Source organism: Pyrgilauda ruficollis, unplaced genomic scaffold, assembly GCF_017590135.1.
Source record: "Pyrgilauda ruficollis isolate IOZ18807 unplaced genomic scaffold, ASM1759013v1 scaffold72, whole genome shotgun sequence".
In the NCBI taxonomy this organism is placed as follows: domain Eukaryota; kingdom Metazoa; phylum Chordata; class Aves; order Passeriformes; family Passeridae; genus Pyrgilauda; species Pyrgilauda ruficollis.
Genome location: NW_024529044.1, coordinates 3,432,389 through 3,449,473, shown reverse-complemented (window position 1 = coordinate 3,449,473; position 17,085 = coordinate 3,432,389). Strand labels below are relative to the sequence as shown.

The following is a 17,085-nucleotide window of genomic DNA, read 5'->3' as shown; positions in this document are numbered from 1 at the left end:
AAGTGGGATTTATTTTATTCATTCTGGGGGCTTTCACAGCTTTATGGCTGTTGGATATTTATGTCCCCAAACTTGCAGCAAGTTTGGTGAAGGCCCCTAAATTTATTTTAATTTAGGTTTTTTTATTCTCTTTTGGTAGATGGGCTCTATATTAATATTTATCTTTTTATTATGGCTGTGTTTTTAAGAGTCTTAAGGGGAGGGAACCTGTTTTAAGATGTGTGGGTACTTTTTCTCTTAATGGAATGCATTTCCTGCAAGGCTGCTCAGGTAGTCCTTAAGACACACTGCCCCTCCCCATCTTTCCCTGCATTGCGTTTGTGCTGTATTTGTTTTTGGGTTTGGTAGTGTTCATTTTGTGTAGTCTCTGAATTAGTGGCATGTAAATACCAATTATTGTTTTCTCTTCTGAGGATATGTATCTATTGAAAAGCTTAAAATAGATTTGAACTAGTAAGTTAATTGCTACAAAAATTTGTAGCCCCAATTACAGAATACAGTTTCTTTGAAGAAGGTTAAGATGTTAATACTGCTGTGTTTGTAAGCTGCACCTCAACAAATATTAATGTAGAGCCCTGCGAAGAAATAGAGATCAGATCCAAGTTGATAACACAGAGAGTGAGAAATCAAAGCTGCAGATTTTTCAGCTTGCCAGTTTCAGGGAGAACCTTTTCCTCAATCTCTTTCCTCAGTTCAGGGAGAACTTTTTCCTCCATCTCAAATATGTCAAATTCGAGGATGTTTTGACTATTGCAACAATAGTAAGAGTTGAAAAACTTTTCTTTTAAACCTTGAGAGATTCTGTTGCATGTTCAAAATTAGCTTTATTTGAAGTTCCTTCTTTCACGTGGTGCCTAGCAAAAATTTCTACCCTTTGTGAAGAAAAAGGTGTTCATTCTGTTGCAGATCCATTGTTTATGAATGCTTGAGGTTGCTTAAAGAAGGCTTCAGAACAGCAGGTTTTGCCTAAGGAGGTCTTGCAGCATACCAGCAGTGAAATAGTAAATAAACAAATGTGGGAGTCTGGTTTGACTTCTTTTTTTTTTTTTTTTTTTTTAAGTTTTTGAGATATTTTTCAAGTTTGTGGTCAGGCTTTTTTATGAGCATAGTTGTTTTTCTTCAAGATTTTGCTTAATGATGACCCCTAATGGGATTTCAAGTAATTTTAATTCAAGGAGAGAGTTGTAATTAACTTAGAGTGTATTGCACATTGCTGTTGTACCCTTCTTTGTTTGTACTCTGCCCTTTGCATTTTTCCTGTAGAAGGCCCCCCACAAAATCCCTGTCTGACTGGAAAATTGACATGTCCATGTTAACTGTTTCAGAATGGTTACTGAGCATGGTCTTGCTTTGCTAATTCTCATTGTGGTGCTCCCCCTGATAACAGTGAAGATGAGAACAAGTCTTCAAGATAAACTACTGCAACCAGGACTTCTTTCACTTGCTTAATTTATAGGATCATTTGGCTTAATTCTTTTTTCCCTGGAATGTCTAACAAAAGTGTTTGACTCAAAATAATACATTGTGGGGCTTGTATTTCTTGCTTAAAGTATCTTAATCTCTTAGAGTCTCAAAATAAAAATTCCTCTTTATTTTGAGGGATGAAGTATGGTTCTTAGTTATGTTCCAGTATTGCAGCTCTCATTGCAGCAGTTTGTGTATCACAAAGTTGGACATCTTGCTGTTAGTGAAATTTTTTTACTAAAGTGGATGGTATTTCAGTGACATGAATTTTATAGATATTAACAAAATGTGGTCTTGCAGTTCAGGTTTTTTAAGCTTAAGTAGGGGCACATAACTTTTTTAAAGGAGCAGGAGTTACTGATACTCTGCTAAATTGGGTAAATTTGTACCTGATCTGTTAAACAAGAAAAGTAACTTGAGATGTGGTAAATAAAGTACATACCGCACATGATGACCTTTTTAAAAAATCTGTATGCTTGCAACCAAAATAATCAGACCAGGGAAACAGTGGTAGTGACTGGGTTCTGTAAGAATGCAGCTGCCTGTGACTGCTGTTCTGTCTGTCATGGTTGGGCTAGGTTGGAAGTAGTTCAGAGGAAAGAAAGTTTTGGGACAGCCATTTAAGGGATCAAGAGGAATCAAAGTGTAAATTGTAATGTATATAAAAGTTCTTTCTGAAGTTCTGAAAAACACTTGGTGAGAGGTTTCTGGCACACTGTAAGCAGCAACATAGTGCAGTGTTGATTGCCAGAGCACAGATTCCCAGTAAGGCTGTGCTAAAGCAAATGCAGTTTTACTGCAGCCTTGTGCAGGTGTGGCTGAGGGGGCTGAGCGCTGGAGCCTGCTGCTCTGGCAGCCAGCCATATCCTGTCCTGAACCACAGGATCCAGGGTGTTATCCTCAAGCCGTTTGTTCCTGGCATCCTGCTGAGTCAGTTTTGACTGTCCCTGGTGTGAATAATTTTCAGGCTTGGTACTTACATACCTGGACACTGTTGTGAATAGTGAGGCCCTTGTATCTTCTGAACAAGTTTACAATAACCTCCTAAATTCTTGCGTGTTTTCCCAGTAGGGACAGTCAGCAACACTGCTGTTTTAATGGCAGTGAATTTGACTGCTGCAGAAATACTGTCTTGAACTTACTGACCTTAAGGTTTTTCTTTCTTGAGGATATAAAGAAGTGAAAAAGTTTTGAGAAAATAGTAGAATTTTAATGCCAGTACCATCTTAACTAAAAGCAAAGAAGCACATGACATTGAGAACTTGAAAGCTTCCTTATAAATTCTCTTGTTAGCAGTTAGTATGTCTCTCTGGCAGCTGACTGCCTTATACAAGGTTCAAGCTTCTGACATCTTAAACTTTTTTCCCTTAAGTTTTCTCTTAAATCTCTACCATATTCAGAAAGGGGGCATGGGTTGTAAAATTTCAGTTTCTGCTGCTCATAGTAGCCAATATGTAGAACTGATTTTTGCTAACAGCAATTTTAATTACCTGAAATGAATGCTGTACAGCCAAAGGAAACTTACATCATCTCCTAACGTAGGAAGTTACGTAATGCTTTGAGATGAAGATGTCATGCAGAGCTTTTTTTCTTTTCTCATTTTTTCACTGACTTACTTGCACTGAATTCTCTAGCTTCTTTCTTATAAATTTAAGTGGGAAAAAATACATTTTCCTCTTTCACTTGTAAAGTCGAGAGTAAGAAAATACACTTTAAGACTTTAATGAAGGAACCTGGCGATGTAAGTATTTTAATTTCCTTTATGTTTTCAGTAGGCTACAGGTGACCTTGTTACACTTATGGGTTATGTATGAAAAATCAGAAGGACAAATTGAAAGTAGTTTCATAGTTGCCTTTACTTCACATGCTTTTCTTAAGCAACAAATTGCAGTAATTGAAGTTTGGCAGCTTTTTTTTTTAATAAAAAAACTAAATTATGGGTAAAACACCTTGGTTTAATACAATTTGTGTTTCTGTTAACTAGCAGCAGAATTTCAGCATTTGCTACTTACTGGTAGAGAAGAAAAATTCCACAGAACTGCCAGTACAGGTTAGTTTAATCTGTAAGTACCTGATGTTACTATTTGAAATAATTTGTTCAAATGATACCATTTAAATACCTGAGGGGAATTTTGGTCTCTGAAATGTGATTGTTACCTACTACTGATTGCAGTAGTGAGTGAACAGACTAGACTTTTTTGGAAGATCTATAATGGATTTAACTATGCTTGTGGACAGGTAAAAAATACCTGCAAGCACCTTTAAGGAAAATTTAATACAGAATCTTGACAAGCAGCCTTTGATGTTGCTGAAGAATGTGAAAATCTGAAGTCAAAATCACTGTGGTAACATGCCAGTTATTAATGAGGCTGGTTTTTACCAACAAACCAGCAGGATCCTGTGTTTGTTGTGTTGGGGATTAAGCATTTCTGTTTCTAAGAATCAATAGCAGTTTGTAATCTTTCCATTTTCTTTAGCTATTGCTAATTACCCTTTCTTACCCACAGATTTTTACTTTGTTAGGCTGGTAAGCCAGGAGCTTGTTCTTCTGTGCTTTTTTAATTGCTTTTGTTAGTTCATTTCAGCACTTCAGAGGCTACCTACAAACATGGTTTTGTCCAACTGTTTTATCTTACATCAGAGTTACTGCTCTGCCTCTATTTTAATTCTGCCCTATTTCATATTCCCAGAAATTCTGGTATTTTATTTCTATTGTATAGAATGTTTTATACCCTAAAATAGGAAAGATTCTTTGTGAATGAGTAAAATTCATTCCAGTCTCTGGAATGGCTGCACACATTTAGTTCTGTTTAGACTTTGTATATCTCATCTCTGCATATCAGTAGAAGAGATGAAAACTTTTTCTGTGCTGTAGCACGAAGTGACGATCCACAGCTGGATGAGCTGTAAGATTGTGCTTTAATTCACTTTTGAGGCCATGATGTCCCACTCTGAATTTGAGAGGCTTTTAACATCACTGGTGGGTAATTACTTAGTCAGCACTGGGAAGGTTGTGGTTATGTGGTAGCTGAACAGACACTTGAGTTTTGCCAGCTCATCTGAAGGGTCTAGAGTGGTTTATGAGTGACTTGTCACTTCCAGCAGAATTGCTTGGTTTAGGGTTCTGAAATCTTAAACGGTGCTGCAGAACTCATCATAAAAACATGCACAGTTTCAAGGCAATTGTATCTTCCCAGGTTTTAGAATAGTTACTCTTGCAGCCCATTGCCTGCCATCTTCTCTACATCAGTTCTTGGTAATTTGCACTAAATTGCTTTCTCTTCAAAATGAGCTACAGGCAAATTTCTCACCAATGTTGCATAGGTTTTTCTTCCTAAAAGGGGGGAAAAAAGGGAAGTCATACATTAATATTTACAATTTAGCTTTATCTCTCTTTGCTTAATCTTCATTGCAGGTATACAAGAATAAAAGGGATGCCTTGTTGTGAGGCCATTACCCTGTCAGCAGAATGTGTCTGTATTTCTTACACCATCTGTGGTTGACCCTAGCTGATGCTAGCATTAATGCAATGCTCAGTACTAAGCTGGAGTGAGTAAATGCTTTTGGCTGCTCAGTTACCTTGTCATGTCCTGGTGTTGGCACTGGCTGGATGCAGACCTGCACTACTTGTTCACTGGCCTGGCAGTCAGTGGGGTTAACTAAAGGCCAGAGTGTGTTCCATAGTGTCTTAACAAAAAAAAAAGTGCATTTCTCCAGGATAGATCGTAGTAGAACTCTGGTAGAAAGACATCTCTTTGTGAAACTTTAAATGGCAGTTACTTACGGCACTTTTTGGTAGAATAAAGTTCATTTTCTTTTGAGATAGGACCAAAACAAGACTGGAAATCTGAACTTTGATTACCAGGTATACAGTGTTAAAATTGTAGCTCAACTTCTGACACACCATTAGAGCAGCTGTCCATTGTAAAGTGGTTCAGCAGTCTTCCCTCCCAGTTCTGGTACTGTGCATTTGGAACAGTTTGTAATTTCCCACTATTTCCTTAGACTCCTTGCTGACTCCCAATTGCCCTTTTAGAGTTTCTGGTCACTGTGCAGTAAATTCAAAATGAGCAAAGCTGTTTTTAATACCTTCGTAAAGGACCTTTAATTAAGCACATGAGTGAATAGTGTCCCCTCTCGGTAGCAGTATGGCCACAGAAGTGTGTTGTGAAGGGGTTTTTTCTGTAACTTGATACTGCTTTTGTATTAAGTGGTATGAAAGGGCTGGGATTACTGATCTTTTTCGAAAGACAGGTGGTGGCAAAATACTGATGTTGAATTTAATTCAAGAAAGTGAAAGACTGGTAAGTATGTGCATCACTTTAATGCATGCAAATAATAGTAACAATAACAAGCTTAATTTTATAGCATTCAGTTTACAAAGAAGATAAAATACGGAGCTGACATCATTTGCATCCACTGGGAACCCTCTCTGAACTGTTCTTCAAGAATGGGTCATTGCACATACAGCCATCTGTAATGTGTGACATTTTGTAACAGTGTCTGATTAAACAGAAGTGAACCACTGTTTCTGTGTATTTTTTTCTCTTCTTGAAAACCTATTGAAATTATTATTGCAACAGATGTTATCGTGAGAGTAACTTGGTACCAGCTTTTGATTCTCTGTAAGCTGCAGAGACTCATTTGTGTGAGCTCTGACTTGGAGACAAACAAGTGAATCCTAACTTCTTAACCTGTAACTTCCTTTTGCTGTTGATCTGCTGTCCTGCTGCTAAGCAGACTATAAAAAGCTATTGAAGTTGAAAGAGTCAGAATATGGAGGAGAAGTTTCTAACAGTGTTTTCATAAAAGTTGGTGGCATGGGCGTGCTGGGAGGTGCTCTGTTCTAAACCCTTTTTGAGCAGAGAGCTGAGGTAGCTTGGGAAATGGCACTTCCTGTGTACTGGATGAGAATGGATTACTGTGCTAGGCTGGGCTTATTTAGCTACCACTGTTCACTCATAGGTTAATTTCTGAGAGGTGGTAAAGGCAAGATAAACATATTTTTCTGCTATGGCATGGACCAGTTGAAGGCATTTTGAATTGCCTGTGTGTGACAAGGAGGAGGTGCAGTAGAGGACCCTTCAAGGGAACAATGCTGCTGTGCAGAAGGTCTTAATGGCCATTTGTCCTCTGGCCCTTTTAACTCCAGGAAATCTGAGAGGCATTTGGGAGCTGCTTTGTAGTAAGAGCCAGTTAGAGCAAGGACAGTTGTGTGTTGCCTGGCAGGTTAAAGCCCTCCCAGTGTGAACATGCCTGGTAGGAAGTAGGAAGGGTGGGTCTGTACTTGTTGCACTGTGAACCTCAGCTGGTTGTTGCAGTGTGGGACCCCAAGAGTTAAACTGTAAGTTTACTTTTTCTCTAAAACTTGTTTCAATGGGTTTTGGGTTTTTTTGTGGGTTTTTTTTTTTTTTGTTTGTTTTGTTTTGTTTTGTTTTTTGTGCGGCTGGGGGGGGGGGGGGGATGAAGAGTTTAAACTTAATTTTTTATAAGGTAAAAGTGGGCATATATGAGGAGCAAGACCTCTGTTTATATTCTACCTCAAAGACTCAAGCTTGTGCAGTAGTGTGAGCTATAGGGCAAAGCACTGCTGGTCTGCAGAATTGAGTTGGGTGTGGGCAGGCAGTAAACAAATTACAAGACAGAACCTCCTGGCCAGGCTGGCTGTAATTTTTCATCTTGGTAACAGTTGCTATTCAAAAACAGTCTGTTTTGCTGCCACAGTATTGCTGCTGCAGGTTGTGTATGTGGTGAGCAGTCAATGCTTTGCTTTTCACTCCTGTGCCTTTCAGTAAATTTACATATCCTCTTTCTGCTCGGGGTTGAAGCCATCCTAATGCCCCAGGCTAGACTTGGGGAAGCTGCCTTTGCCCAGTTACTTTCTAGAACATTCTCCTGTCCCCTGCATCAGGGCTGGGGAGCAGAGGGGGATTTCTCTGGCCCTTCAGCTCTCTTCCTTCTGGCAATTGTTTCTTCTACCTGAGGCCAGAATGTGAAGGCTTGGATTAGACAATAATCTTCCATCTTCTTCCTTCTGAATTCACCATGGCTTGCAGTTCATTCTGCAGTTTTTGGCTGTGCCCAGATCTTTGCTGCAGTTAGAAAAGCAAATCATACCTAGCTACTGTTGGAAATACATACTCAGGTAGGGTAGTAAAACTCACATAGAAACGGCAGTCCTTCATAAAAGATATTTATTCAATTAAAAGGAATTATATGACAGTGGTTTTTGGCAATTTTAGTCACAATATGTTATATCAAACAATTTGTTCTTAGAAGCTGAATGCACCATCATGGCTGCAAACGCAGCACTGAAAACCTCTGCATTTTTGAAATCATGGATGTATGCTCTAGACAAATCTCAGGTCTGTATTCTGTGGCATTCCTTGGATGATAATACAAAATAATTTCACCAAGTGCAGGAATTGTTTGGACTATGAACATATAACAGTGCTTATAACTAATCTTTATGTCACCCATGACTGCTCACATACCCCTCCACCCCACCCCAGATATAGATATGTCTAGTAAGGTAATATTTACACAGAGAAGCAATGTAGGATTATGCAGAATTTGAGACCTGTTTTTTTATCAGTCTGATTGAAGTCAGCTTTAAAATTGCTTCCATACTGACACTGGCTTTGCAGTCAGTAGTTATTTCATGCATGGCACATGTCAGCAGTGTATGTGGTCTGAGTTCATTTTTCTGTTGCTCATTCAGGAAGAAACATGTAGTTACACTGGATAAATTCTTTTACTGACCAAGCCTACGCAGAAATTAATTTACAATCCTAATCTGTGGAATAAGAAGAAAGGGATCAATTGCTGTCTTTGGTTTGAAATCTTGCTTTCTCTAACTCCAAAATCATCAAAGGCTTGATGTTCACTTCATTCTACTCATGGTTTCAACTTTTTTTAGTTATTTGGTCACTATTATAGCTGTTAATTCTTGTGTTGCCTGGTAGTTACCCAGGAACAGTCCACTTTTAGTTTTAAATGTGAGACTGGACCCTTCCAGTGCTGTACTCTCTAAGAGCACAGTGCATACAGTACTGTACTGCATACCTTAGGTTCTTTTGATAGCTGGATCATTTTCAACCTCAATATTGAAAGCAACAAGACCATTAAATGAAAAGCCTAAATAAAAGGTCACATTTTCATTTCCAGCAGGCACTGATTCATGATGGAGTGGCAAGATACGGAGTTCTTTCACGTGACCTTGTATAAATAAATTTCTGTCCTTGGTCCAGCCAGAAACTCTTTTGAGATTGTCACGAATTTTGGAAATATTCCATACAGTTCCATGCAGCCACTTCATTCTTCTCTCATCTAAGGATCCCACCATCAATTTGTCAATTTTATTTTTGTGTACTATCTTACTTAAGCCATAACCCTTTCCCAGAAAAAAATGGGTGTAGATTCTTTTCTTTCTGGTAGGAACATCTTTCATTTTGATGTCATATAAGTGTTTCAGGGTTTGAAGGGCCAAAGTTAAAATTTCATCTTTGTCAGGATTAGGCTCTTTGTCTAATGCCTCATCTGGCCAGTACAGCAAGGTGAGCAAAAAATAGGCACTTGCTGGAAATTGTCTTTTTCCTTTGAAGAATCGTAGACTGAGCTCACGAAGAGTTGGCAGTGGAAGGAGTTTGGCTGATCCTGGTGCTAAGCAGGCTAATGTGATGTGACACAAAATAAAATTGATCAAATCATTGTCCTCCAACCTGTTCCTTGGTGGGTTTTCTGGATAGAAACTAAGGATCTTTTCTAGCTTTTCAGCTGACCTGTTCTCTTTCTTATCTGTTAAGAATGACAGGATATTGGTGACATTTCCTCCACCACTCCCGTAAATACTCAGGCGTCTCATGAGCTGAGTGTCAGGACCATTGTTGCTGTCATCTATAAGTGATGGTGAGATGAAGAATTTAGCATATACAGCTGACTGCTTTCTCAGCCATTTTCTGGGATTATAAATTTGTTCTTCCTTATCATCATTTTCATCATCCTTCTCTTGGTTTTTATCTGTTTGGAAATAACTTAGTTCCTCTGAAATCCATTCCAGAGCATTGTACAGGTTCTGGCGCAAGCCTTTCAAGTGGGAATGAAGCCTTCCCCATGTTCTTTTTATGTCTTCTGGAATGTAATCTGTGGTGAGATATTTCACAAGCTCAGTATGTTCCCCCTCTGGACTTCTGTGGAATACAGGCAGCGTGGACAAAAATCGAAGAAGGCGACAACCTACTTCTACTTCTCCAAAATAGCCAGCGTTGTTCATACTTTCACGTTCTTCCTTTGCTGCCTGTTGTGCAGCCCTGAAGCATTTCATAGCTTTAAGAGCAAGCAATATCTTCTCGATGATCCTTTCAGGGGTATCCTCCTCTGTCATTTTATCCACAGTGAAACTAAACCATCTCCTGTAGACTTGACCTTCTGTATCCAAAATAAAAGAATCAGTTGGCAAATGTGATTTTGCAACCTTTGCCCAGTATTCAGCATCTTCAAATTTTTCATTGCTGTAATTTAGTCTGGCAAGCTGCTGGGCAAAAAAAGGATCTTTTCCAAGGAGTTCATATGCAGCTTTTAAAACACCAATGGCTTTTTCACAGTCTTCAGCTTCACAGACATGTTCAATGAATGGGGAGAAGAGAGTATCAGTATTGTCACCCCTGCTTCTTTTATCACGTCGAATAAACAGATGTCTGATAAACTTTATGAATTCTTCTCGTCCAAATCTGTTTTCAAAGAGCATCTTTTCCTGAAGAAGAGTTGTTGCAAGTTGACTTAGTGATTGATTCCCTGAAAGTTGATGCAGAATTTCTTTTGCAACCAGGCAGTGTATTATCCGAATAGATGAAATATAAGTGGTGCTTTCCCTTAGCTCAATAAAAATCATTCTTACTTGTTCACTCAAGTGATGTTTGAAATCGTATGCTCTTGCTTTACTCTCTGTATATGCACCCAGCCCCAGAAAAGCCTCACAGTGTGACAGTGAGATGTATGAATTTGGTACATAGCAGTTGAGCAGAGCAATGTAACGCATCAAGCAGGTGTCACGGGAGGAAGGGTCGATGCCTTGCAGTATGTGCTCTACCATGTCTGACACGTATGTTTTATTGAACTCCTCACACATCAGCACAAACGTAAGTATGAATTCTGGCTCAGCATATTTCTGCTGCAGTTTTACAAGTTTGGTGTTAAACAGATTTTTCTCTGAGACTGTCAGTTTGTGAGTGACAGCAACTGTGTCCAGTGGCGAAGCTTTGCAAAGCCTTTCAGGGTCATTGCATCGTCTGCAGCATATGAGGATGAAGTAAGGCCTTTCGGTTTTCATTTTCCTGGTTGCTACAGCCTCCATTAACTCAATCTGTAGTTCTTCAAAGTACTCGTCATCGTAATCTTCGATCAGGAGCAGCACAGGAAAACGGTGAGGGATTTCCTTTTCTTCATAATCTCTGAGGGCGAGCACATGATTACAAACAGTTGAGGGTGAATATGAGGTCTTGATAACAGCACATCTAAAACGCTTTCTGCTTTTCCATAGAACTTGCCGTGCTATTGTGCTTCCACCACTCCCAGGATGGTGAAATATCTTTAGTTTAGCCACAGAATAATTGTGTCCTCTTCCTCGTAAAATGCCATCCAAGAGTTTGCTTGCCTCCACACATGCTTCACGTTCAATGATATCCCCACAGAGTTTGTTATCAGCAAGCCACAAGTTTTCCCACATGATTTTTCTCCCGCGGTAAAAATTTTGTTCTATTTCTTGTTTTTGTTTTTCAGTCCAAAGATTTAATTTGATATCATCGCATTGGTCAGCACAAAGGATTTCTAGGGAATACAGTTTCTCTTCTTCCCTCAAGGGAAGTGTACACACGCCTCCAGTGGAAGCTGGCAGGTGTCTGGGTTGGGCTGTAGAAGGCAGCATTGATTGGATGGTGGCATCTACGTGACTGAGCTTCATACCCACAATACTGCATTGTTCTAGGGTCTCAATGCTGCAGGATTCCTGAGCTAGATTAGCCCATTTTCTGTAATTTTCTTTGGACTCTGCAATGCAGATGATGTACTCCATGCCGTTCATCTCTGTATAGAATTCCTGAAAAGTGTCCACAAGTGGTTTCTGCACTGGTGACAGCAAAAGAAAAAGCACAATGAAAGAGCGCTCTGGCAGAATTTCCTCACAGATACAAGTAATTACTTTCTTCAGGTATTTTTTTTTGGTTCTAATCCATGTATTTTCATCACAAGGTTTTTCATCCCCAAGGAAGTCACTGCGCCCGTTGCAGAATATCCAGCTGGTCTGATCAAAGAGTTTCTGAGAGGGAGAATTATCAGTCTTAATTTCTTTGGAAAAATCCTGTAAAAAATAAGAACTTGTTTCATGGTGCTCTTTGTATTTGCTGTACAGCCCTGACACATTAGAATGTTCATCAAAGTCAAAGACACAGAAAATGTTCAAGTGCATTAAAAAGTTGATGTACTTCAGATTATCCTGTTCACATCTGTTTGTGACAAGGATGTACCGCAGGGAATCGTCCATGTAGCTTTTGCCATCATTTAATAGAATTGATAACTTTCTTCCTAAATCTTGAGGTATTTCTGTAGGTACTTGTGTGCTGGAGAGCTCAGCTCTTTGTCTTTGAGCATCCCTGTCTGGCATGGCTTGAATGAAAGCAGTGAGATTGTTGCGCTGCACAGGTTCGGACTTTGCTCCCAGACGCTGGTAGAGAGCGCGTTCTTTGGTCAGGATCACCTTCTGACTGCTTTCATTGTATTTTGGCAAATAAACTTCAAAACAGTTGTTCTTTACCAAGCTGAATGCTGGTTCAATGTCAACCTCCACTACAAATCTTTGTTCCTGAGAGTCTTTTGAAATCACTTCAACAAACACAGGTGGGTGAATACATTTCCTTGCAATTTCTTGTAAATTATTGCAAAAGCACTTTTCTATATAATCCAGTGCATCAACAAAGTCTTCTCGGTTTTTGATCTTTATGCCAACGACCTGTCCGTGTTTCCAGCCCTTGTCCTCAACACTGTCCATGACACCAAAATGGATGGTGCCATTTGTTCGAATGTTCATGCAGGCCGAAGCAAATCGTATCACTTCAGAGGCAAACTTTGATTGCAGTTGATGTTTGTTCAGTTCTGCAGCAGTGTCACAAGATTTGTATTCATGGCAAGGAATGATTAAATCGCTGACTCCTGATTCTGGAGCAAGAACTGTGTCTTTCACATATTTGAAATTGGTATCCTGACTTCTAAATGGCCGACAGTTTCTGAGCTCTAAAACTTCGTCAGCACTTTGAAGCTGGGATTTCTTGCTCTTTTTTTGCTTCTTGCCAGAAGTAGGAGCTGTGCTCTCGTTGCTGGTTGTACTCACAGCACCAGAGCTGCCTCCACTCGCCGTGCCCTGAGCAGGGGCATTGCTGCCTCTGGCTGGGCCTGGTGGTGCATCTTTTCTCTCGGGTGTTTTGCTGCTGGAGTCCTCAGCTTGCTGTGCATTGTCCTGGAGCCGCAGAAGTTCATTTCTCTTGTGGATTAAGATCTGGATTTGGCCTTTCTTCATTCCTATGTCTTTGAGGAAGGACTCATCCAGTTCCATTAAGGCTGGACCTGTCACTTCTTCTGCATATAGTTTATCTACATACTCCTTCTTGATTCCAGTAGATTCCAGCCAGCATTTGACGTGGTTCTCAACCCATTCACTCACAGGTAACGTTTTGTAATCTAGAAGTTAAATCATGTGTTACTAATACAAACTAATGTTTGTTTGGCCACACTGAATGTTATTTTCTCTCTACCAGTCACAGTGAGACAGCAGGTCTTAACTTCTTAAATATGTCACTTCTGATGACAAAGTATCCATAACCTTAATCAGAAGCAGTTCTAAATGGTGCAAGACTAATAAATCAGCAAAGCAGGAAACTAGGAAGGAGACTTGGAAATAATCCTCAAAGGGAACCAAGGAAATAACCCAAAATGTTTTTTGCAGGGAATGATAAGGTTTATGGGAATTGACAGGGCTGGACTCCCTAAACTGGACAGGTTTGGGTAGATCATTTACCCATTTGAGTCTGATTATTTTTTCCTAAATGAGGATAGCAGCAATACAAACCCTAAGATGATAGGAGTACTGATTAGTTCCCCACTAGAGAGAAATCCTTCAAATGCAGATATTAAAAAGCAAATTTCTACATACAAAGTAGAAATTTTCTGAAAGCAATACATACCCATTGTCTTTGGTGGAGGAAATCCTGCCGTTAATGAACAAAACCCTAGAGGGGGGAAAAAGTACGTCTTCAGATTTACAGTTCATGTTCCTGACATAGTTCAAACTGACTTTGGTGTTCTGTTTTCTCAGATTCCTCTCCACCTTTTTGGTCCAAGGTCATTTCTGTACCTCTAAAAGCCTGTTCTTTCCAGCTGTGCTGCTTCTGTGTGCCTGTGTGAAGGCAGCTGCTCCTGCCTCTGGCACATATGTGGATGTGAAAGAAATAGGGGGTTGCTATAGAGGTTTGTGCTGACAGCTGAGCCCAAGAGTTCCTTCTGTTGCATACTGGAGAAAAGGAGGCCCCTCACCACTGTGTCCCCCAGGTTCTATCCCTTACCTTTTATTGCTTTTTCTCACTTTCTCTGCCTTTTGTTCCTTCACACTTGCTTTTTTTCCCCTCTTTTTTGGTGGGTACACTCTCCCCTGCTCCTTCTCTTTTCCCGTATCTGTTCTGGTTCTTACCAAAATTTCCAAAAAGCAGATTGACTCACTGCCCAACCCAGCAGAAGGTTTTCTGTTTAGTGGGGTGTCCTCCCTTGAGTCATGACATCCTTCCTTGCCCAGCCTCCATTCCAGGGGTTCAGAGATGGGTGGCAGCACGGACAGCCTGTTCTGTACTGCAGGAGGAATGGGTTTGTTATGAATGAAGGTCTATATGTCTAATTTAATAAACAACAAAATTCAATTTAGCAGCAATTTTAATTTAGCAACAATTTTTTATAAATTAATACAATCAAGTATATTAAATATAATCAAGCATATACAAAAATTTGGTAGTGATTAATTAAGTATGGTTAAGGTTTGTAAAAAGCATAAGCAAAGCCGACCGAGGTACAGGGAGGGTTTCTCACCCTGCCTCACATATGAAACAAAGGAACCCAAACCCAACTTATATACTGTATGCTAATACATATTCATCAATATTTTCCTGTTAATCTCCTCCTGTGTTTGTTTCTTGAAATCTCTGTCACTGTACTGCACAGCACGTGCTCCAGTTGATGCTAGGGGGTCTCCTGGCTCTTTGGTGGTCTTTGTAGAGGAAGGCTCGCTGTCTTCCTCACTGCCCTCTGCATAATCTAACAGGTCGCACATGCACATTAAGCTTTGTGTTATGTAAATAAGTATTATGTTCCAAATAAGCCTTATTATTTCATAGATAAAACCACTACTTTAGATTCCATATCTGAAATCATCCCTACTTTGCTCATCCCAAGGCCGATTCTGCTTTGGGATCTTGCTTATCTCAGTACTACAGCCTGTATCCTGTTTTTCACATGTAATATCTCCAAAGGGACCCATCTGCTTTGCAACTAATCACATACACTTTTCCTTTTTATAACAATTATTTTGTAAAATATTGATATAGTTACAATTTAGCACGAATCATATCCATTTATCCAAGTTAAACACACCTGCTCAGTGTGACATCCACAGTCAGCAGTAACCATCCACAGCCCTGTCACCGGGGTCACAGCAAAAGGTGCGCTGTGGCGGTGCTGGTGTTTCTGCTCTTGCTCTAGTGGGGAGCTCAGCTCTCTGGTTCAGCCAGCTCCACCCCTGCAGCTCATGGTGCTGAACAGTGCTCTCGGCAAGTGTCAAAGGAGCAGCCCCCAGTGCAGCTGGGCGAGGTCTCCACAATATCTGCAGTGTAACGGTGGAGACTGGGCAACGGAGAAAAGAGTTCACTCCCCAGGACCAAGGCTTGGCAAGGGGTGGTTTGGGGAGATTCTGCTCCGGGAGAATAGGGTATGCTGGAGAAAGCCAACAAGTGCACATGAATCTCTTCTGCACCTGGTCAGCCCTGTGGCAGCCTTGGCTGAGGCACAAGCACGGCTGGAGCTTTGGTGTGAGCAGGAGCTCTGAGAGGGAAACCTGTTACGGGACTGCCCTGATGTGCCGTGGGTGTAAGGCATCCCTCAGAGTAAGTGTAAACAGGCTGGTTATGGAAATGGTGGGAGAGGGATTTCCACTGACACTTGCTGCAGCCTTCCCCGAGAAAGGGGGCTAAAAATGTCCCTGAAATACTGATCTTTCAGTATTTGGTGTTCTGTTTTCTCAAATTCCTTCCCACCCTTTTGGTCCACGGTCATTTCTGTACCGTTGGCCACGTCCCAGGGCTGGGCTTGTACTGTGGAATCCCATCCCGCCCTCGTCTCTCTGCCCCAGCCCGCGGTGACAGCTGACGTCAGGGAAGCGCTGCCAAACAAAGAGCCTTGCCGGGGAATCGAAACTGGAACGGAGGCTGAGCAGAGCGGGGGCTGGGGCAGCAGGGCTGGAGGGGGCCCGCGGGTCCCTGATCCCTGCTGGTTCTGGGAGCAGTCGGGGTTTGCTCCAGGGGGCTCTGGGTACCCAGGGCTGCACGCGTGGGCAGGGCCGGGGTGCAGCTGCGGGGTGCGGGCAGGGCTGTCTGCGCCCCGCTCCCACCTCTCCGAGCTGCTCACACTCCGGGGAGTGCTGCCGAGCAGCCTCCAGCCCAGTGGGGTGGCGGGGGCAGTGGAGGGACAGCCTCACTTTTCGCTAAACCCGGTCCCAGTAAAGTCAGCCGCCGGCTGAGAATGAGCAGCGCACGGAGGGCTTACCTTGCAGAGCCCGCGGGTGGCCCGGTGTCCCCAGCGCTGCCCGCCCGCAGGGAAAGGTTTCCACAGGAGGAAGGCGGAGGGAAGGTGCTCCAACACCTGTGGTGCCAGGCCCTGCACGGGCAGCAGTCTGTGGGTGTTCTGCAGCTCCTGCAGGTCTCCTGAAAATTATTCCGGAAATAAAAAGGGGAAGCTGCTTTAGAGAAACATTCCTGCTGAGCTATCAAGTCTCCACCCCCTTCCCAGCAGTGCTGATGCTGGGTGGTGCTGCTGATACGAATCCAGTAGCCTTAGCCCCACCAAAAACGGGTGTCAGGATGGGTGTGGGATATATTTATTGTTTTGCATTTTAAACTTTCAGATCCATCTCAGTGCCCTCTGTACCTACCTATTCACTCCAGGCCCCCTCACCAAGTAGCGGAGAGGTTGGCGAGAGGCTCCTCGGCCCAGCCCTCGGTGCCACGGCGGCCCAGGAAGGCTGGCTGCAGCAGAGCTGTCCTGGTGGCTTTCTGGTTCCCGTAAAGCACGTGATCAGTCAGCAGCTGTTTCACCAAAACCATTTATTTATGGCTATTTATCGCACAGCAGCACGAAGTCCTGCCATTTTATCTCACCTGTGCACCTGCCCCAGCCACCAGGCTGGAGGGGGCTGGGGACTGTCAGAGTAACCAGCGAGGCTCCTGGGCCTTCAGGGAGGCCCCCTCCCACCTGAACACCTCCTGCATCCTCCGCTGCATCAGCAGGCAGGAAATGGTTTGTGCAGGCTCCCTGCTC

General features: G+C 41.9%; 1 protein-coding gene and 1 long non-coding RNA gene across 6 annotated transcripts; one reads left to right on the top strand and one right to left on the bottom strand.

The window, feature by feature from the left end:
* The first annotated feature begins 6 nt into the window (after window positions 1–6).
* On the top strand, window positions 7–5,990 carry LOC121363488. The gene is made up of 2 exons (XR_005956708.1): window positions 7–3,514; window positions 4,880–5,990. It is a non-coding gene; the product is annotated as an uncharacterized LOC121363488 (long non-coding RNA).
* A 2,069-nt stretch (window positions 5,991–8,059) lies between these two features.
* Window positions 8,060–17,083, bottom strand: LOC121363397 (sterile alpha motif domain-containing protein 9-like). Of its 5 annotated transcripts, XM_041485684.1 has the most exons (7): window positions 16,926–17,034; window positions 16,700–16,820; window positions 16,315–16,472; window positions 15,148–15,376; window positions 14,227–14,347; window positions 13,695–13,739; window positions 8,060–13,191 (listed from the first exon to the last, which is right to left on the bottom strand). In XM_041485684.1, exons 4-7 carry the CDS (start codon window positions 15,181–15,183, stop codon window positions 8,531–8,533), a joined length of 4,863 nt encoding a protein of 1,620 aa, XP_041341618.1. In that variant the 5' UTR covers window positions 15,184–15,376; window positions 16,315–16,472; window positions 16,700–16,820; window positions 16,926–17,034; the 3' UTR covers window positions 8,060–8,530. The 5 variants fall into 5 exon arrangements, with proteins under 5 accessions (XP_041341618.1, XP_041341619.1, XP_041341617.1 ...); XM_041485685.1 differs by lacking the exon at window positions 15,148–15,376 and having other exon boundaries at window positions 14,227–14,352; window positions 16,926–17,083; XM_041485683.1 differs by having other exon boundaries at window positions 15,148–15,486; window positions 16,700–17,027.
* Window positions 17,084–17,085: the final 2 nt, after the last annotated feature.